At 50.7% G+C, this 21,307-nt stretch overlaps 6 protein-coding genes across 6 annotated transcripts; 4 read left to right on the forward strand and 2 right to left on the reverse strand.

Moving 5' to 3' along the window:
* The first annotated feature begins 146 nt into the window (after positions 1-146).
* Positions 147-3,154, forward strand: LOC128271898 (general vesicular transport factor p115). Its single transcript, XM_053009579.1, has 2 exons — positions 147-261; positions 316-3,154. Exons 1-2 carry the CDS (start codon positions 184-186, stop codon positions 2,923-2,925), a joined length of 2,688 nt encoding a protein of 895 aa, XP_052865539.1. The 5' UTR covers positions 147-183; the 3' UTR covers positions 2,926-3,154.
* Positions 3,155-3,234: 80 nt separating this feature from the next.
* Positions 3,235-4,718, reverse strand: LOC128272755 (protein phosphatase 1 regulatory subunit 7). The gene is made up of 6 exons (XM_053010623.1): positions 4,589-4,718; positions 4,317-4,506; positions 4,126-4,254; positions 3,893-4,055; positions 3,526-3,834; positions 3,235-3,454 (listed from the first exon to the last, which is right to left on the reverse strand). The coding sequence occupies exons 1-6, from the start codon at positions 4,602-4,604 to the stop codon at positions 3,281-3,283; spliced, it is 981 nt and encodes a 326-aa protein (XP_052866583.1). The 5' UTR covers positions 4,605-4,718; the 3' UTR covers positions 3,235-3,280.
* Positions 4,719-5,309: 591 nt separating this feature from the next.
* Positions 5,310-7,258, forward strand: LOC128270804 (zinc finger protein 497-like). Its single transcript, XM_053008224.1, has 2 exons — positions 5,310-5,465; positions 5,530-7,258. The coding sequence occupies exons 1-2, from the start codon at positions 5,310-5,312 to the stop codon at positions 7,222-7,224; spliced, it is 1,851 nt and encodes a 616-aa protein (XP_052864184.1). The 3' UTR covers positions 7,225-7,258.
* Positions 7,259-7,897: 639 nt separating this feature from the next.
* Positions 7,898-9,407, forward strand: LOC128270805 (1-acyl-sn-glycerol-3-phosphate acyltransferase beta-like). Its single transcript, XM_053008225.1, has 4 exons — positions 7,898-7,925; positions 8,009-8,213; positions 8,278-8,411; positions 8,845-9,407. The coding sequence occupies exons 1-4, from the start codon at positions 7,898-7,900 to the stop codon at positions 9,405-9,407; spliced, it is 930 nt and encodes a 309-aa protein (XP_052864185.1).
* Positions 9,408-9,735: 328 nt separating this feature from the next.
* LOC128270806 (transcription factor GAGA-like) lies at positions 9,736-10,975 on the reverse strand. The gene is made up of 2 exons (XM_053008226.1): positions 10,552-10,975; positions 9,736-9,815 (listed from the first exon to the last, which is right to left on the reverse strand). Exons 1-2 carry the CDS (start codon positions 10,973-10,975, stop codon positions 9,736-9,738), a joined length of 504 nt encoding a protein of 167 aa, XP_052864186.1.
* A 766-nt stretch (positions 10,976-11,741) lies between these two features.
* LOC128274343 (1-acyl-sn-glycerol-3-phosphate acyltransferase beta-like) lies at positions 11,742-20,836 on the forward strand. The gene is made up of 5 exons (XM_053012506.1): positions 11,742-12,617; positions 18,884-19,062; positions 19,157-19,290; positions 19,407-19,588; positions 19,663-20,836. The coding sequence occupies exons 1-5, from the start codon at positions 12,363-12,365 to the stop codon at positions 19,975-19,977; spliced, it is 1,065 nt and encodes a 354-aa protein (XP_052868466.1). The 5' UTR covers positions 11,742-12,362; the 3' UTR covers positions 19,978-20,836.
* The last annotated feature ends 471 nt before the right edge of the window (positions 20,837-21,307 follow it).

A 21,307-nucleotide genomic window follows, 5' to 3' on the forward strand; every position in this document is an offset into this window, starting at 1 on the left:
GTTGCCGGACGCAAGCTGTCAAACGAGCTAGTTTTGAGAAGGCAACAAAAACGGACCAGCGAAAATATTGACGTGTACTAATTTGAGTGTGTCGACGGAGCGAAGGACTAAGCCACTCGCTGGACGGGTGGTTGATTTTCCGAGGCCGAAGAAAAGCCTGAGGCTTCTGCACTGTAGCACGGGATGAATTTTCTTAAAAGTGGGCTACAGTCCGTGCTCGGCTCGCAGCAGACCAGCCAGGCACCAACCGGAGCGGAAACGGTAAGCGATAACGATGGACTCTGCCACAGATGGATAATCGGACTCATTTCACAGGTGGAGTTGCTGGTGGAACGAGTAACGAGCTCAACGCTGCTGGACGATCGGCGCGATGCTTGCCGGGCACTGAAGGCTCTCTCGAAGAAGTATCGCATCGAAGTGGGCATCGGAATGACTGCGCTGATGCAGGTGCTCGAAACGGATCGTTCGGATTGCGAGATCATTGGCTACTGTCTCGACACCCTTTGCCACGTTACTTCGCCAGAGCAGTTCGAGGAAGAGGAGGACAATCCGAACGTGACGGCCAACATTGGCGAACAGTTTACGGAGATTTTCATTAAAACACCCGACAACGTGTGCCTGGTGCTGGGCTGCCTCGAGGAGTACGATTTTCGCGTTCGCTGGGCGGCCATCAAGTTGCTGACGAATCTGTTGGCGAACCGGCCGAAAGAGATCCAGGAAATTGTGCTGGTCAGTCCGATGGGTGTGTCGAAGATGATGGACCTGTTGATCGACAGCCGGGAGGTGATCCGGAACGACGCCCTGCTGCTGATGATCCAGCTGACCAAGGGCAATGGCAACATTCAAAAGATTGTTGCGTTCGAGAACGCTTTCGATCGGTTGCTGGACGTCATCAAAGAGGAAGGCTGCTCGGACGGGGGAATCGTGGTGGAAGACTGTCTCATCCTGATGCTGAATCTGTTGAAAAACAATCCCAGCAACCAGCAGTTCTTCAAGGAGGGTTCCTACATACAGCGGTTAGCTCCGATGCTAGAGCTTCCACCGGAGCAGGATCAAACCGGTATGAGCCCACAGAAAGTTTCCAACCTACACTGCATGCTGCAGGTGGTCCGTGCACTCGTCAGTCCGAGCAACCCGCAGCAGGTGATTGGTTCGTGCCAGAAAGCGATCCGCAGTTCCGGGTTGCTGGCGGCTATCTGTAACATCATCATGGCCAGTGGTGTCCCGCCGGATCTGCTGATCGAAACAATCAACACGATCGCGGAGGTGATCCGGGGCGATGGTCAGAATCAGGACTACTTCAACTCGGTCGTCGCACCGTGCGATCCGCCCCTGTCCGCCATCGTACTGCTGCTCATGTCGATGGTGAACGACAAGCAGCCACTTCCGCTGCGCTGTGCCGTGCTGTACTGCTTCCAGAGCTACCTATACCGTAACGACGGAGGTCAAAGTTCACTCGTGAAAACGTTGCTTCAATCGTCGGAACAAGCGGCAACCATCACCAGCGGCCAGCTGCTGTGCCGGAGTCTTTTTAGTACCGATCCCCTGTCCAACTGGTTTGCGGCCGTTTCGTTAAGCCACGCACTGCTCGATAACCCGGCCCAAAAGGAGCAACTGTTGCGCGTGGTGTTGGCCACATCGCACGTCAGCAAGCCGGTCTCGTTGCTCGAACAGTGCAATCAGCTGCTACAGCAGGCGACGTGCAAGTTCCAGGCGAAGGTGGGACTCCTGATGCTGCTGTCCGTGTGGCTGGCCGACTGTCAGCTGGCGGTGCGAACATTCCTCTCGACTCCGGGCACCGTCGCGTACCTCACGGGGCAGATATCGGCCAACGAGCACGGTGACAACGAGTATCTGGTGCAGGGCTTGTGCGCCTTCCTCATGGGCATCTGCATCCAGTTCAACGACAACAGTGTGCAGGAGCACCAGCGCGAGTTCCTCTGCCAGCTGCTCATCAAGCGCATCGGCCTGGACACGTACAACAAGAAGCTGGGCGAAGTGTCGAAGCACGAAAACTACAGCAAATCGGCCAAACAGCCGCAGATCCGTATAGCGGCCACCACGGATTTGCTGCTTGATTACGAGTTCTGTCGGCTGTTCAAAGCACTCGAAGCAACGGTAACGAAAACGGTCAACGGGTTCAGTACCGGGGGACAGACCATCGCCGAGCTCACGCTAAGCCAAGAAGCGTCCGGGCTGGTGGCGCAGTACAAGGACATCATCCGCGAGCAAGATGGCCGGTTGCAGGCCCTCCACCAGCAGCTCGCTCAAACCGAGGGCCGAGTGACCGAGCTAACGCAATCTCTCGAGCAGACCCGGGCCGGCAACGCTCAGTTGCAGGATCAAAACATTCTCCTCAAAGCACAACTGCAGGCCGCTTCCAATTCCGTGCGTGTGCAGGGTGGCGCTGCGACAGCGTCATCAACGGCTTCATCCCCCCTCCACGTGCTTACCACGCAAGAAGGCGATCGACAGGAGGCACTCGAAAGCCGGCTATCGATGCTAACGCTCGCTCAGCAAACGGACCGAGCGAAACTTGCGTTCTACGAAACGGAAAACTCTCGCTTGTTGGGAGAATTGGACCAGCTGCGGGCACGACTGGCGGTGGCTGAGGCACGGGCCAACGAATCCGGTGGCGAGCTGGAGAAGGTGCGCCACGATCAGGAAGATCTACTCGAGCTGCTCACCGATCAGGAAAACAAACTGCAACGCTACCGGATGGAACTGAAACGGGTTACGGGCCAACCATTCGAGGACGACGATGACGAGGATGGCGAGGAAGTGGAACACAACGCGCCCACCAAAGAAGGGCAGCGCAATGGAACGGAAAGCAACGGCAACGGTCCGGAAGTAAGTCGGACGGGACACACGCCAAGTCACACGGCAACCGATGCCGCCAACCCTATCGGAGGATTCTTGTGTTAATGCTTCAGTGCGATGAATGTTTACCAGCAAAACAGAAATGGTGCGCCAACGTGGCGCATTCTTGGTAGGCCTAAACCGACACATAAAGCTAGTGGCCATTCGCCAAGACCCCGGTTTCCTATGTTATCACTGTATTATCATTAATCGAGATGGGAGGGAATGGATGCAGCGAGTCGCGCGAGTCAATCCAAAATTTACGTTCAAAGTGTTCTCGCCATCTCCAGAGTTCTGTTGCCAATAAACGCTTGCTCATAGTGAAGCCCAATTTCGATTGAATTTCAACCACGCGAATCGATTAGTAGACAAATTTCAATATCTTTATTTGTTCTTAAGTAGCCAACCGCAGCAAACGGCTTCAGCGACAGAGCGTGGCGTCGATCTTCTGCAACCAAGGCACGGCCAGTTTCAGCTTTCGCCGGTAGTTGATGTCGCTGGCGACGGGATTCCGCTCCAGATAGACGGTGGCCAGCTTCTTGTTCTGCCCCAACCGCTCGACACTCGCCCACTCCGTCACCCCGTTATCGTTCATCTATGGCGGGACAGGATAGAAGAGAAGCCATTAGGTAAAGATCAAATGGCCAGCACGTGGCCAGCTCGTACCCAGAACTCTTCCAGCTCCTGCAGGTGCTCAATGTGCTCGATTGCGCCAATGCGATTCTTCGCCACGTCCAACGTTTCGAGAAGCTTATTGTTCTCCAGGTTTTCGAGCTTCTCGATGCCATTCTCCGACACGTACAATTCGGTAAGATTGACCAAGGAATCCAAGTTTTCCAGTTTCGTCACTCGGTTGCATTGCAAACTCAGGCATTCCAGTTTAACCAGTTTGTCCAAATTTTCAATTTTCGATATCTTGTTCTTCCCGAGATAGAGATGGGTTAGGTTGGTCAGCGCGTCAAGGTTTTCGATTTTCTGTAACGGAGCGCCTAGTGAATTGTGGTGCAATAAACCCCCTTTAAAACGAGCATACCCGAATCTTATTGTCACCAAGCTCCAGCATGGTGAGGGTGGTGAAGTGGTCCAAATTCTCAATCAGTGTAATGCGATTGGCGCACAGAAACAGCTTCCGGAGGTTGGTCAATGCTGTGAGATTTTTGATATCCCGTAGCCGATTGAAGCTAACATCCAGGACCCTGCGTAACGGAGGAAAGAGCACTGTGAAAACCGTGTCCACAGAATCACTGCTTGTTTTTATCTGCTCACTCTAAATTGACCAGATGGTCCAGGCCCTCTAGTTCCGTGATTTGATTATCGTACAGCTCCAGTTCCAGCAGTGATGAGAGATGATCAAGATTTTCAATTTTTTTAATCAAATTCCATCGCAAACAGAGTCTGAAAATCAATTGAATCAATTGAATTATCCAATAAAAGGGAACCGGCGCACCGTCACCTACCGTTCCAGCTTTGTAAGCGGTTCCAGATTCTCAATCTTGGCAATCCGGCCGTGGTTCAGATCGACATCGGTCGTCTCCGGGTCGATCGTAATTACGTCCTCCATCTTAACGATCTCATGGTCAGCCACTTGGCCGGCACCCGGAGGGCGTTCCTCGTCCTCGACCACCGGCGAATCGGCGCGCTGTGCATCTGTGGAAAGCCCCGATGAATCATACCTTTCAACGTGAAAACTAAGTATCGTCCGGATGTGATATTCGGTGGCCGTGCATACCTTCGTTCGCACTCATGATAGTACAACGCTTAGCAAGTGCGTAGCTTATCGTAAGTTTGTGGAAAGGCAACTTTTGCCACAAATGTTTTGGCGAAGAAAATTTAACACCCAAACTAAAACGGAACGGCGGCCAGGGAACTAACGATCATAGGCATTTTCAACACGGAACGCCCCAAGCTAACAAGGGGCATTGTTTTGAAGGAAGGAATGATTATACTTTTTTCACCAGGCTTCAGTGACGGTTCTAAGCAAAAGAGGAAAACATTCGTCAATGGATTGCCAACAAGGCTTTTTACCCTTTTCTACATTAAATATACTTATGAATTTTAAAATAAATCATATGATCTATAGCGATTGTGTTCGTAATAAAACGAACAATGCATTTGGTGTAAATTACGCCGTGTGAGTGCCTCCGTGAGCAGCATGGTCATTTTCAGCACAGGATGCCCGCTGGCTTTATTTGTATCGCTATCTCGCTCTCGCTTGCCGTTTCAATCATAGAGACAATACTTTTATATTTACAAGCAAATCAATGTCAGATTTTGTTGATAGTTTGCCCACTTTTGGTGAAACCTGTCGCGGAATTTGACCAATTTGCTGGGCGCGCTAAAAGCTAGCGTCTGTTGGAAAACGATTGCATCGGAACGCAACGCTTGCTCGTGCTGTTCCCGTGTAGAGGGAAAGTGAAGCTGCGCCACAGAGGCAGTGTGGAGCGGCAACCATGAACAGCGGCCCGTTTGCAGCGGCCGCTAGGCTTCCGGTTTGCCGGCTGTGTTTGGGCCAGGAACAGGAACTGGTGAGCATATTTAGTGCGCCATCCGCGGAAACCAACAACAACCCGCTGTCGGGTCGAATCCATGACATGCTGCAGCTGGACGTAAGTGACCCCAGGCGATGTTCCCGACCCGAGTGAGCTTACTTGGATTTGATTGTATTTTTAGATCCTTGAAAACGACAGTCTTCCGCAGTCGGTTTGCAGAGCGTGTTTGGACAAAATCGACGATTTCATCCGCTTCCGGGAACTGTGTAAAGCCAACGAACGGATACTGCGTGGAGCGGAAGCGAACTCGCAAAAGGGACCGGATCGGGAAGCGCACCCTGTGCACTTCGACGAGGAAATGAGTGACACGAGCGATGACGAGGAACCGGAGATGGTAGTGATAGATCCGATGCGAGACTATGAAAGCTCCGACCAGAGCCTCCCGAATGGATTGTTCGATGGGGAGAATGGTGATCCCTTCCTTTCGTCGGCGGCGGCCAACTTTGGGCACGACGAAGAGAATGCCGTGGACGGTGTCGAAGAGGAAGCGGATGGGTCGGCGGAGGAAGACGAAGGCGACGATGAGGACGACGAGGACAGCGTGCTAAAGGGTGGCATGAACGTAACTAACCCGCCCACTAACGGATTACTTCGCACCGAACACGCCGCCCACAATAGCGCCCCGAATAGGACCGTTTTCACGTGCAAGTATTGCGACGTGGCGTTTGCGGCGTCCTCTGCCTGCCAGCTGCACGAAATGCAGGACCACGATCTGTTGGCCCCGTACGCTTGTAGCTTCTGCCAATACAAGACGTCCATCCGCCTCTCGCTGATAGCGCACATTCGCGAAATCCACAGCATTACCCGGCCGTATATCTGCATCCAGTGCAGCAAAGGGTTTGTACGTCGGTCCGATCTGAAGAAGCACACGTTTGTCCACACCGGCGTACGCCCGTACGGCTGCCCGGATTGCGGTAAAACGTTCTCGCGCAACACGAATCTCACCAAGCACATGCGCATCCACTCCGGGCTGAAGCAGCACAGTTGCACCGTTTGTCCGCGCTCGTTCGCCAACAAGGCCGACCTGGTGCGCCACCAGAAGACCCATCTCGAGCAGAACCCCCAGTTCACGTGCGGGCGCTGCGGAAATGTGTACACCCGCAAGGACAAACTGCAGAACCATGAGCTCTTCTGCTTCCGGAAGACCTTGGGGATTCACGGAACATTCACGGACGGCGTTCTGCCACCGGTCAAACCGTCCGATCATCATCGTTTTGCATACGATTTGACTCAACAGCTTCCACCGGACCCGGCGGATGTAATGGCGTGTGCACCGGAAATGTTACTGCCCTCCTCCGGTCCCCCGGTGATGGGTCTGGATGTCAAACCAACGTTGGCCAGCTTTGCAAACATTATCCCCATGCCAATGATGGGCCAGTCCAGCAAGGTGTACGATTGTCCGAGCTGCCCGAAACGGTTCCTGAGCAAAGCGACACTCCGCAAGCACCTACTGACCCATCCTGAACGGACAAAGGCCGCAGACCGGGAGTATGAGTGCCCGCAGTGCAACAAGCATGTGATGGGCAAGCGCGAACTGGAGCGCCACCTGATGGGCCACACAAGCATGAAACCGTTCGTCTGTCGGTCGTGTGGCAAACAGTTCACGAGAAAGGACAAACTCCAGCGCCACGAGCGCACGCATCAGCGCGACCGTCCCTTCGCCTGCCCCAACTGTAACGCCCGATTCGCGCGCAGCGAAGCGCTCGAGTCGCACATGCGAATTCACTGTACCACGAACCCTGCCCCCGGTTACGAGACGATGGACAGTGGCCACGAACCGATGCTGGTGCTGCCGTCACATTCCATGCTTCCGTGAAGCGCATGACCGAAGCCGCATGATCTCCGGCGTGGGGTAGAGTACACTAGAAAGCGATAATTTAGTGTCAGTTTAGTGAATAGTATCTATTAATTTATAACCGCAAACTGTAGGCAAGTATCGTGTCCATCGTGAAGGACAGCACAGAGACTTAGCGCCAACGTGCGCCAACCCTTTTCTCCGATCACATCCTGTCGTGCGTTCGAAAGCGACTGTATTACTTGTTTGTTTTGCCCCTAACTTGCTAGCCTGTCCTACCGTTTCTGTTGGCCAATCTAATCGGCGTTCCGCGCTCTCGTCACCGTCGCCAAATTATAACGAATAAATTAATGTAAAAATGTATATTTAGATCCCACATGTGTTTCGAATAAACGTCTAACCGCGAGCGCGCTCTCCGTGTGGAAGGGTAATTTTGCTTTGCATGTATTTAGCTGACCTTCGGCCTCGTCTGACCACTGACCGCCATCGGAGAAGGTGTGCCACTAACTACCCGGCGTCACGAAACGTCTTATCAAGAGTACGTCATGCCCCGATGCTGATTATCAGATTGTTCAATTTCGGGTATCATTTTCGTTGAGGGCCCCGATTGAATGGCGCGACCCTCGGCTGATAGCCGCCGGGTGCTTTAGTTGATGGCGGTACTTGCTGGTGGGCACAACCCGAGCGACGCAAGATGGTCGAATGTTTTCTGTGCAGTTTAGGTAAGGCAAGCGAAAGAAAGGCGAACGACAATCGAACTTTCTTTCTATCCGTTTCCGGGTCGATTTCTTCGGACCACCATCAGGATGGATCGTCAAGTGGTACATGTACGCGTGGGCCACTTGTCTGGGAATCTTCGTGACGCTGACCGTCCTATCTAAACTGGGCCAACGAGGAAACAAACTCAAGTACTACAGCAAGTACGGCATGATCTACTTTGCGACCCAGTCCTTTACCGTCCTGTTTGCACCGTTTGCCATGCTGAGGGCGCGCAGCATCGACAACTGTCGGTGAGTAGCCGGAAGTCGCCCGTTTTTCGCCGGTCATCCTCACTTTTAGGTTCCTTTTCCGCAGGATCATCGCCACAATAATGGCGCGTGCCTCAAAATTGCTCGGCATCACTTGGGAGCTGCGGAATGCACAAATTTTGCGCCAAGCTAAAGGTGCGATCGTTCTCACGAACCACCAATCGTCGATGGATATACTCGGTGAGTAGTTGGAGATTAAGCCGAGGAGACTAATCTGCCACACCTGCGCCACACCCTCGGCTGATGTTGAGGTTCACCATTGCCGCGTGTTATCGTTCGGGAAAGTTTATCAGTATATTTCTAGTCAAAATGAACTCGCGTGTTCGATAACATGATTGCCGATTGCCGGCCGCCGGTTGGACTTTGGATACGAGGCCCTGCGAGTGGGGGTTGCAACGGAAGCCAATGGGGTTTTGTTTTGGTGTGGCTGGGGCGGGCTTTATTGCATTTTGATTAAGGGAGAGCATGGGCGACCTACGTGCTTGTGTCGGTGTTACGTAAAGTTTTTCTAACGTGATGGTGTGAACCGAAGTAAGGACTAGTTGAGGTTCTTGTTCTAAATCGGTGTATGAATCATTAAAGTTGCCTAACATAACTGTATCGTTTTTTCCAGGAATGATGATCCTGTGGGAGATACTGCATAGTGTCATCGCCATTGCCAAGAAGGAAATTCTCTATCTCTTCCCGTTCGGACCGGCTGCCTGGCTCTCCGGGCTTCAGTTTATCAATCGCAAAGATCGTCCGTCGGCGATGCGTACGTTCGATCGGTGCAAGCGCATGATGACGGAGGCCGGCGGTGGTGCCAAAATGTACATTTACCCGGAGGGCACCCGGTACCCGGAGCGGGGGATGCTGCCGTTTAAGAAAGGCGCTTTCCACACGGCCATCGAAGCCCAGGTGCCGATCATCCCGGTGGTTTTTTCGCACATGTACTTCATTCAGGCGAAGAAGCACATCTTCGACGACGGCCATGTGATTATCGACGCACTCGAGGCGATTCCCACCAAAGGCCTCACGAAGGACGATCTCGACCAGCTGATCGAACGGACGCGAAACGTAATGCTGGCGCGGTACGAGGAGATCAATCGGGAGATTGACGCGGGCCTGAAGAACCCACGGTGGGTTGGCACCGACAGGCCACGGTTCACCGTGTACGAGGGTAAGAAAACGAAGTAAGCATTCAGAAGAACGCGAAACGTGTATTTTGGAAGGTGCCAAAACGGATAGAAAGCTTAACAATAAATATTGATTCCTGTTTTGAAGCGTGCCTCAGTAAAGGTTTAGGTATTTCATCACCGTGTACTGCTGGTTTTACGAAAAACGAACTGACCGAATTGCAAATGGCGTGACGAGAGAAGTCAAACAAATTAAGTATTAAAGCAAATAAACAACCGACGCCTAATGTTAGCAATCACGTTGTGTTTCAATCGCGTGGAAACGATTGATTTACTGGGCGTGCAGGTGCTCCACTGTTGCAGCACCCGATTTATTCAAATGGCCCGTCCTACAGCTTGGTGCGATATTTGTACGGGACTACGGATCCCATGACTGAAGTCGCATGTTCGCAGTTCTGCATTTCGCGAGCTAGAGGTTTACAAACGAAAAGATTTGGCTTGTGGCAATTATGGTACAAGATCATTGCTAGGACAGCTTCTTGTCGTATCTTTTCGGCGCAACAAGCCAAAATTCTCCATTCTTTTTTGCTTGAAGTATTGGTGTCTCATCGTTCATGGTTCTGTCTATTGAAGCGATTCACGTTGGGCTTGGCCCGATCGATGCGCTAATGGTTTGCACAGTGTTGTGTTAAAAAAATGCTGCCTGGGAAGAACTCGATTAAACCCAGCAACCCAAAGAAAAGATGAAGTGAATCAATTCCTAACTCTCGTCGAGATAAATGTCCTGACACCGGATTGAGACTTCAAAAACACTTGTTTCACATAAAATTTTGTTTTACGTTAATGTTTTGAACGCAACAGAGCTCCAATAGTGGATATGCAAAGCAATAAAGGATCTTCGATTCGATCTTCTTGAGATCTTGAGATGTGATAACTTGAGACACGTACTAGCTGGAATGCCGTGTTTTTGAGGTGCTTAGTTCGATCTTGGATCGTCATTTAATCCCCTGGCGACTTCTTTTTGGGTCGAAGCAGGTACAATTGCGTATCGTCTGGACCGACAACAATTCGATCTTGTGTTGTATTTCTCGGTTCGGTGTCGGCTGCCGATTGCGAAGTAACAGAACGCTGCAACTTCACCTTTTTTAGTAGGAGTACACTTTTGTCTTCTTTTTCCACTACTGTAGCTTTCGTTTGAGCAGTACGTTTGAAGCGTGGTTGAATTTGAGGCTTTGGAAGTGTTTGCTGTTGCCGTAAGCGAATCGTCTGCTTTTGTGCCAAGGATATGGGAACGTTCGTCTGTTGATCGATGATGTTTGTGTTGGACACAGGGCGAGGCGGCGAATCCTTGATCGTGATCGGATCAAGGTCTTCCAGCCCCGCGGTCTCCGCGGGCTGGGTGTTGGAGACAGACGTCCCCGTGTGCTGCTGTTGTGTCTGTGGTTTGTCAAAGCCATTGCTTAACGTCTGGATAGACAACAATTCCGCCGTGTGGAGAAACGATGCTAGCTGATCCTCCTCGACGATCGTCTCGCCACTGTACACGAAATCCAAGATCGACATCAGATCACTGTGGCGCACGTTACTGAAAATAATCATTGGATGTTGACAAGGATTCTCCTTAAACATTTTGCTAAAGTACGGGATGCACGATCCAGATGATCATGAGTTTAATGATTTCATCAAAAAAATGCTGTACAAACCTTTTCTTTTCAGCTATTTGTAAGAGGAAAATGGGAAAAAGTAATGAAGAAAGAAATGAAACAATCAATTACCGATGTAAACCCAATTGAGCAATTTATTGATCCAAGCGGGGGGCTTTTTTAAAAGGACTAGCACCGTTCAACCCTTTGGTAGATCGTAAGAATGATTTCCTGTTTCACATAGCCACGTGGCGCGATCCACCGTTCGCGGCGTGACATTAGATTCCGCGGGCAAATTCAGTGCCGCGCATTGCGTGTGCGCGTGTATTGGTTGGCCACCGGTGGCAACGGCAGAGAGCGAACGAGAGATAGAAAACACAGTATACAGAGAGAAGAGAGAGCGCAGAGAGATACAGAGAGAGAGTCAGGTTCGAAGTCAGTTGGTAGTAACGAGACTCAGAAACCAAATGAAATCGGCAAAGGGTTACGTTTTTACGTTTTTCGGTTAAAGCATTCGGACGTGTTTTCCGGTTCCGGTTTGAAGGTGGTCGCTTTATCGCTTCGCAGAGCGATTTCGTGCAGATTCCGTGGTGAACGCAGATAAATAGAACGGGGTTTGCAGTGAGATCCACGTTCTCTTTTCTATTGCGTTGTCCGGCTTCTCCCGCGCGTGCTGTGCCGCAGTTCTTTTGTTTCGCCCCGCCACTTCCTACATTGTAAAAGGGGCTGGTTTGGTGTTGGTTCGTGCGGCACATTTTTTTATCCGTATTAATTTCACGTTCGGTACGACAAAGAACGAAGTGGCCGCGCGCGGTTTGTGTGTGCGTGCGTTCTGTCCCCGGACACATTGTCTCGAGGGGGTTGCAAAAATGTGAAGGTGTTGTGAAGTCACACATTGGCTCTGGTGCCGCCGATAAGTAGTATGTTTTTGCGCGTGTTCTGTTTCGTGAACCCGTTTGTTACGTCGTGGCACATTCCGAAGTTCCGATTAATTGCCTTTACGTAACGGCACTGGAACCACGATACGTTCTTTCGGCTTTTCTCGCCCCCGGGAGACGCGCCACGAAAAATCGATCCGAAAGAGGGTTCAAAGGTTGGACTCCGAGAAAAGTGACAGATGTGACGGGAGCGACCCACCGGCGGACCAATAATCGATGGTCGACGGATGGTCATTAGCTGAGGCAAGCAAACTGAAAGCAATAGGGGCCGATTGCTGTGAGACTCTTAATGCAGCCAATACCGGAGGCCGAACGGTGCGTGTAGCGGGAACCAATAAGTAGGTGGTAGTACACCATCCGGAAACGAACGATCTACCGGCGATACTTGGCCCACGAATCAGGTGCCCCCGAAGCTTCCTGAGGCAGAACCAATCTATGTGGCGGAGAGTGGCGAAGCTGCGTGTTGTGGATGCTAAACGAGCAGTTGAGCAGCGTCTACTGCTAAGTGGCCCGAACGACAACGGAAACGCAAATCTTCGTGATAACGAACCGCGGCGGCGGCGGCGGCGACCGCGAACGACTGTAATTCCAACCGACACCCGTGTGCTGCTATCCAAACAATCAATCGACCACGAGAGGACCCCGCAGATGATGGCGCTACTCACGGGAGGAATAGTTAATGAGACGATGGTAAAAATGATTTGCTACGGGGAACACTATAGGCCTGCGGTCGATTGCCGTTCGGTAGTGGTGTCAATCGATTGGGAACTAATTCATTGTAGGTTTTGCAGAATTGGTTGAATATTTAAAGACACTCAGGGACTTCCAGCCTTCTTAAAGCTGTTAAGTAATAAGTTTCGTAACTACCGGATTACACCTGTGGGCAGGATTATCGGGCTTTGGGACTCTCTATTAGCATTCTATGTAGGTTATCCTACCTCTTACTTGTGAGTAGTTCCTACTCGTATGTCCCATTTCGCTTTTGTATATAATAGAGACTGTGAGCTGCAGTAGCCATTCGTCTCTTTTTACATACTAAGCCAATTCTGCCTTAATTTACAATTTAATTCTAACCTAATTTTGTGCCAGTTCCTGGACGATGAAAACCCTGGTCTTTTCGAAGACCGAAGACCGAAGTAAAGAACGCCCCGACTCTGAGAGAGTCGGCGACTATAGGTCGGTAAGGCGTGTGCCGCCTGATTCGTGGCCAACTAGTCATTCGAAAGAATTGGCGTCCGAATGTCGTCCACTTGGCCGTTTTCACTTTCACATCACGGACCTCTCCTGGAACGCGAAGTTAAACCTAAACTGCCCCTTTATTTATAGAGTGGCCCCAACGTGGCCGCCATAATGGATCTAGAAATTACGCCTTTTCGCTGTAAATACTTCGCGCCCCTCCGAGAGAACCGTTTCACCGTCAAGATGCGAAAACATTGTCGGCGAGTCAAAATACCGGCGGCAGATCGTGCTCTGGTCGCGAGTCAAGCGGTATTTGGTGACGATATAATTAGAACGGCCAATGGCCGGCATTTCGGTGCTCGGTTGTGCTACGATGTCAACAACCGACCTATCGGCAAAGGTTCCATTCCTTCGATGGGGCGCCCTAGTGGGGAGCCGGCGGCATAGTAGGTTGGCTTCGATCCTAGCCCTAAACGGCGGGAGGAAGGTGCTGAAAGGGAAAGCGGTTCATTTCCGTGTACCACATGCACCACCTCGGCAGAGGGACACCTCGAGTTGAATCACAGCTTACTGTCACGTCACGGGCCGTTGTTGGCCGGAAGTGAAACTATTTCTGTAGTGGGACCACTTTGACCACCGAGACCCGTTGTTTCGGCTGAGGTTGGGCTGAGAGCAGGCGATTTAGTAAAAATAGTCAGAAGGGGCTTTCCCATGGAATGGTAACCAGCGGTTTGTAGCAGGAACAGATATCCCGGTTGAGGTGGTGGTGCCGAGGGCAGCAGTGTCACCGATGGGTACTGATTAGTGTCAGGATGAAGGATGGTAAGCGTTGTTGACTGAACACTCTGTGCCTCTTAGCTGTGGTCTATTATGTATTCAGCACTCGTCCTGGATCAAAGCCTTTAATACGACATGTGCACAGGTTTAGTGCATTGCTAATATGGCGACTTCCGAGAACAGTTCATTCAAGCCTATATTGCTTCTAATTACGGTGACCATAAGCTAAAGCACGTCTTTTAAACTTGATACGATGGATTAAGAGAAGCAATTAAATAACAAATGGTAGCTTTTACTTTGCCTTTTGGAAGACAAACATCTTCGGCCATTCGAAGCTATACGAAGAGCTGCTTCGGTTGTCCAAATAGCAGAAGCACACTGCAGTTGAATTTCGCTCTAGCAGGGCTCAAAGTACAGGACTTTGGCGCTACAAAATGAATCATTGATATTATTTGGAGTCTACTAACGTCACCATCGTCAGAGATTTGATGGCCATTTTTTGCCCATGCCAAGCGCCGGAAAGTAGAATGAGAATTAATTGAAACACTCCGTGAACATGGTGATTTATTGCATTTAATTGTATCACTGCCTGGTGCGGAATTCTGTTGTAGATTGGTGGTTGAAAAAAATTCGCCATGCTAGAATAAATCCTTCAGCACGACAAAGATGGAATACGATGTGTTGACCATCTGGATTGGAAGAGAATAGCACACACATGCACACTGGTCATAGTCCGGCCACGTGGTCACTTACCGTTCCAAACTGTTCCATATCGACGAAGCAGAACTTGGCGGCCGTTAGTCTGACAATGTTCTGGCTGCGCATCAGCATGAATCCGACGTTCTTCTGCGCTCCACAATCGAACGTGAACCAATCGGTGTTGTACAATGACTGTCCCACTTTGAAGCTCTATCAAAGAGGAGAGAAAGGATGCAAAAACGTATCGTGAGGATTGTCCTGTTTGCAGAAGCGGGCGGCCGGCGGCCTACCTCATCGGAAAGCTTCGTGCCGAGGTAACAGTAACCGAGCGTTTCGATCGTTACGAAGAGAAAGAGCAGAAACATGTTCATCAACTTCAGGTTCACACCCTGCGGGGGGAAAGGCCGGAAAGAAAATGCCAAGAACAGAAGAACTATATGTTGACACGGAACAAACCCAACGGCAAATGGGGCACACTCACGGAAACGGTGAAATAGAGCATCATGGTGCACCAAATCAGAATGCACAGAACGAACTGCATCAGGAGCACCGGTTGGAGGACTAGTTCCAGTAGCTCGCCACACCGTAACGCGCGCTGATGCAGCTCCCGTACCTCGGATATGGCCTTCGGTTGCTCGAGCGCCGGCACCTCCCGAAGGCATTCCACCTTCAGCACGACAATCCGTAGCACCGTTTCGCAGTACTTGATGGTGTCGAAGATGGCCAGCACCTTGGTGGTGGCCGTGTACGCACAGGCGTACATTATTGGCAACATAAACGCGGTGAAGATGCTGTAGCCCACGATCGACGATCGATTGTCCAGCCCGTAGAATCCTTGCTCGAGGTGAAGATTGAACTGGAGACTCTCGGACGCATTGACCCCGTGGCGGTTTGTGGAAGCGAAATAGTTCCCGTAGCTGCTCCAGAGGGGCGCAATGCAGAACACCGTACAGAAGCAGACCATGTAGATGCAGTAGAACAGGGTGTACTTGTGAATGCGACAGTTGTGCGCGGTGAGGTACTGCCTGATGATTGCAGGTTGGTGCTCGCGAAACACTGCCTCGAAAAATCAAACAGTCAGTCAAGAGTAAGCTCAAACCCGTCGTGTCCAGGGCCTAACCGATCTCGGCGAACTCCCGTAGCTCGAGCACCAAGAGCTCGAAGTGATTGTAGCGCAGGTAGAACATCAGCATGCCGCAAAAGACATTCGTCTCAAGGATCAGTTCCGTGTAGCCGCGGATGGTGGCTTCGAGCGACGGATAGCCAAACAGCAGCTTTGGCAGCACAATCCCCAGACAGTACGAGATAAACACCAGGACGTACCGGTAACGGTTCCGCCGTTCTCCCCACACGCCGATCACCTGCAGCAGGCGCAGGATGAGCGGCATGACGGCCGTTTTATCGCTCGGACCGATATTCACCATCCTAATGCGTCCTGGATCAATGCCGTATCAACGTCTTATAGACCGCAGAACTCGTTCTCTCGGTGTTATATGCAGTTGTCCAATGTCCGACGTTCATCAAACCGTTATGTCAAACGTGTAATTTAGACTGACAACCTTGGCATGAGAAAATAAACATACATTGCTGCGGGGTCCCAATCTGGTCCGCTTCTGTTTACCTTACCGAGGCTTCCGGGGGGGCGAGCGTTGTGCGGGAGTGAAGATAATTGGGGCACTTGTTTACAACCGTTGTGCACTTTATGCCAACCCAAGATATGGAGCTCGAAGGATTCTCCTCGAATGTTACATTATTTATTTGCTATTTTATTTGCCTGTACTTTTTACGGGTCGTGAATCGATTCGGAACACACCATCTTCACACGGAGTCCTTTAAAACCACGAAGATCGAGTATGACGTTTTGACCACCTACCGAAGATAACAGAGATGAATTATGGTCTCTGAAAGTGCGTTGTATCTTGTTCCAAATTTACTTTAGCAAACATTTCCACGTTCATGGCAAACATTCCGCCCGCCGTTAGCTGGGACCGACGCTGGCCACGGGCGATGATCATTTGCAGTGCTCTTTGGTGGCTCAACGAATACGTTTCCCACCGTACCTGGTATGCTGTGGTGGCGATGTTGGCCGCTTGCGAGGACAGGTTCGATCCCAGGTAGCAGTAACCGTACGTCTCGAAGGTGATGTTGAGTATCAACAGTACCACGTTGATCGTGTTCGCGTCGAAACCCTGCTCAAAAGGCTCACTTCAATCGGGGGGGGGCACTTTGCATTCGCTTCGATCTCGAGGACTCACCACAAACACAATGTAGAGGATGCCGACACACCACGTACCGACACAGCACATTAACTGCAACGCCATGACAGGACCAACAGTTACATCCAGCAGCTCGGCACATCTGTAAGCGGAAACAGTTACAATCCGAAACAGGCTTGCTCGGGACTCGAACTTGCCGTAAGGTTTGGTTGTGCTGCGTCAAGACATTCCGCAACGCTAGGTCGCGTTCTTCGCTCGGCACTTGATCAAGCTCACGAATCTGCATCGCAAGCACCCGGAACAGGGCGCTACAGTAGGTGATCGTGCTGAGGATCGGCAGCAGTTTGGCCACGTTGGTATAGCAGGAGAAAACTACGAACACAAGCATACAGCCATTGAAGATGGTGTAGCCCTTGATGGAGTGCCGATTATCGAGCGAGTAAAAGGTTTCCTCTAGAATCAGGTTGAACGTTACGGATGTGGTGGACGCGTTTCTGGCCCGGGCTTCGAGCAGCGCTCGGTAAGTAGAAACCAACGGCGACGTCCAGTAGAAGATGGCCGTTCCGACGATGTACATGCAATACAGCACCGAGACTGCGTGTATTCGGCGGTTCAATCGAATCAGGTGTCGCGCTGGCAACTCCTCTGCTCTGGACAGAAACACTAGAAAAGGAAATGTGGCGGTAACTTAAACAAGCTTCACACCATTGCACTGCTACCACTCACCAAACGAGACACAGGACTGGATCACCTCCAGCAGGCGCCGGTAGTGGCCGAACTGGTATGCTAACAAAAATAAGCCCATGTAGATGTTAGTTTGGAAAACCAGCTCCCCGATGCCACGGATCATTGCGCCGATGCCGGGATACTCGAAGCATGTCTTGGGGATTAGCAGCACCACGGTGTAGACCGCCAGTATGCAGTACTTTTGCCAGCCACACGTTGCCCGATCCTTAGCGAGGCCCATGAGTCTTAGGATGGCCATCGTGGCCGGCATTACTTCCTCGGGATCACGAGGCGCCAGGGTGTACATACTGAATGTTACTAGTCTACGCGCGTTATCGAGTGCATTCTGGTCTGGAGCGTAAAGCGCCTTGCTTCCGTTTATGATCAACAAAAAACGTTTCAAAGGGGAAAGTCGGTACTTTTCTCAGCAATCAATGGCCGTTCAGCTAAATGCTAAATGGTAGACAAAGTGTGGCACAAAAAACTATGGACTTACTCGTTAGCGTTTATCTACCCTGGAAACAGTTAGTTTTTCATTCGGCTCCAGAACGGGCTGACGTCGTGACGTCGCTGTTTACACATCTGTTGGACGGATCGCAGGGCTTAGTGGTGGCCGCCCAAGGCCCGGAGGGAAATCATTTCCTCATTGTTTCACCTTCGCTTTTGCGGTGTTCGGCGATTATTTTGTAATCTTCCGCGGAGCGTGATTACGATCTAGCCGAAACGGGAGGGGGGTCCATTACTGATTTGTCATTCGTTCAAACCTCAAATCCTGCCCGCGCGTCACAGAGCAGCTTAAGCTTAAGGCTAAGGGTGATTTTCGATTACGGTTAAATACGATCATGCGCCAAAGTGCGCCTTTTTTGCCGTAGCTCGCCGTGCACCGCCGAGTTAAGGAGATAGCTGGGCCAAGCGGAACGCACTCCACTCTTGGAATGACCAACGTTATCAGACGTTCAGGGAGAGGGCTAACGCGAATGATGAAGTGTCACCGCACTCCACCACGTCGTGCTCTTAGTGCATCGCTTATCGTCTGTCGGCGTCTGCTTTTTATCAGCACCTTCACGAAGAGGAATGCGATGTACTGAACGCTGAAGTAGATTACTTTTATGTGGTCCTTGACATGGTTGGCATATATTGTATACTTCTGAGCATATTGTGCTGTCCCTTCTTGTAGAACTACCGATGTCTCAGCTTTTGCCCATCGTTGTTGCTTTGCGAAATGGAAAGTTGCCGAGGAAAAACTGAGCGTCCAGAACGTGGGGTCTTTTTAAAACTTATCATCCATTCGTTTTGTCTATGTGTCCTGCAGAAACAAAAAACTAACAGTCATCCTGCTCGTTTCGGTCCGTTTTCCAGAACGTCTTCCTCAGCAGCCTAACGCTGCAGGTGCTGGTGGCGCTCGTGATCGGAAGCATGCTGTCCGCTTCCGTCAAGTATCGCGTAAAAATGTTCATTGTTTTGCTAATGTCCTTTTTGGTGCTGGTTGTGCCGATTCCGTTGTTTCTCTTCAAGCCTCGTTGGCCGCTGAATGCGCTGTAAGTACCAATGTGTTGTGACAATGTTGTGGGTTCCGATAACTCGTACGCATTATTTATTGATCGTTTGATCGCTTTTGGTTTATCGTTGCAGTGTTCCAGGAATCGTGGCGTGTCTGTTTATCCGTGCGTTTGGCGTCGAGTATGAAATCCGCGGACAGGAGAACATAAACGTACGCAACGGTGGGGTCGTTCTGCTCAATCATCAAAGCGCAATCGATATAGTGAGTAAGTATCCCCTGTGCTAAGGGTACCATTGATTCCTCGGCCCTCGGCGAAAGGGTTCGCGTAAATAAGTAAACAGATTTGCAAAGAAGTTTTTTTGCTGACTACCTCGTTCGCAGTGTTGTCACGCTTGTTGCGTGAGTTCCGTAACATAGTGCCTGTGGTGAAGAAGGAGCTGTTTTACGTGCTGCCGTTCGGAATCGCCTCCTACCTCGTGGGAGTCGTGTTTATCGATCGTCAAAACTTGGCCTCAGCGAAGGACGTAATGAAACGGGAGACGGTCGCCATCACCAAAGACCACGTATGTAGACGGAACGGAACGGATTGGTTTGGGATTGATTTTTTGCAAACGACTCTATGTGCGCCTTATTCTAGCTCAAGCTGGCCATTTTCCCGGAAGGAACGCGGCACGATAGCGACACCCTGTTGCCGTTCAAGAAGGGCGCGTTTCATGTGGCCGTCGACGCCCAGTCCATCATCCAGCCGGTGGTGGTGTCGAAGTATCACTTTCTCGACCACAAACGGAAGCGCTTCGGACGGGGCCGCGTGATAATAAACATTTTGCCGGAAATTCCGACCAAGGGTATGACCAAGGCGGACGTCAATGCGCTCACGGAGCGGTGCCAGAAGCTGATGCAGTCGGAATTCGATGCGCTGAGTGCAGAGGCCAAACAGTACTGCCATACTTGAAGTCGCTCCGTACGCGAAACGTACGAATTGAAGAAATCAACAATATACAAAACCCCAGAACCAGGCAAAGCAATACAACTCTACGATACAGACTAAGTAATCTAAGATCACATGTTGCGGGGGACCAGACGTAGAACAGCGCACTCTACATGCCACATGTAACAAACCGCATGTACTAACGCATGTAACACACAACCGGAAGAGCTGAGCACCGCGCCGAAGGGCTAGAGTGGACGGGAAGAACTCCACAATCTGTGATTAATTGGTGACCATATGCACTTTCAGCACCCTCGCCACGAGCAGCGTGAAAAGGAGTATCGATACGTCCGTCTTTCCGCGCAACGCACACGACTAAAACGTGCGTCGAAAAGACAATTAACCAATACGGTGTGATAATGCTCACGAAAGCCAGCTGGGACCCGACCCGATGAAGACATTCGCACCGGTACCTGAGTACTTTCGCTGTACGAAAAGCGATGTCAATTGAAAACATCTCAAAGATGATCAAGCCGGGCTTTGGAACTGGAAGTACACCTTGAGACCTTAATAAGACCTTGCACCAAGCGAATACTCATTCGGTTGTTCATGTCGCGAAAGTTAAACATTTAGGATGTTGATAAACACAAAAAACGATATCACAAAGGGTGCCGGGCGACGCCGGCCCTTTGCTCTGCTGGTAAAGCAGTAATGTACTACCTAGTAGAACCGAGTCACTTTAGTTACACTATATCGGTTTCGTCGAATCAAATAAACAAAGAATTAGTGATCGTGTGCCACAACATATTGTAACAACTTAACGGAAAACAAATATTGCTGTGTAGTGCGAGTTTATCGGTGAAAATAAATTCTTGTGGTAATTTTAGGCAATACAATCGCTTTGCACTGATTTACTTTGGGGCCGGGATGGTTCCGACAGCACCCCAGCCCAGCGAAGAAGGTAAGTGCATTGGAAACGGCTAACCGGTCGGTTGCGTGCGGAGAATGGAAAATATGTAAATCAAGGGGTTCCGTGTTATCGGGACCTTTTTCTAGATCCGGCCTTTGGAACTGAGGGTGATGAAGATAACATTTTTCATTAGTGACCCCAAAGTTCCACTGGGTTCCGTTTTCGGAACGAAAGGTTTTTCCTGCCGGACGCGTGCTATGCTCAACGTGCTTGAAGCTTGAATCAAACGTATCCGATGGAAGGTGTACTGTAGGACGTTGAAAATCAAGCACAGATGTCCTTGCCCCGGGCTGATTAGAAACCCGGTGGGGCTATAAACGGACGGAAACAGTAAATCCATAGTTCGGAGTCCGGTTTGTTGTGTTTTGTCATTCGGGCCGGCTT

This window comes from Anopheles cruzii, chromosome 3 (genome assembly GCF_943734635.1).
Source record: "Anopheles cruzii chromosome 3, idAnoCruzAS_RS32_06, whole genome shotgun sequence".
NCBI lineage: Eukaryota > Metazoa > Arthropoda > Insecta > Diptera > Culicidae > Anopheles > Anopheles cruzii.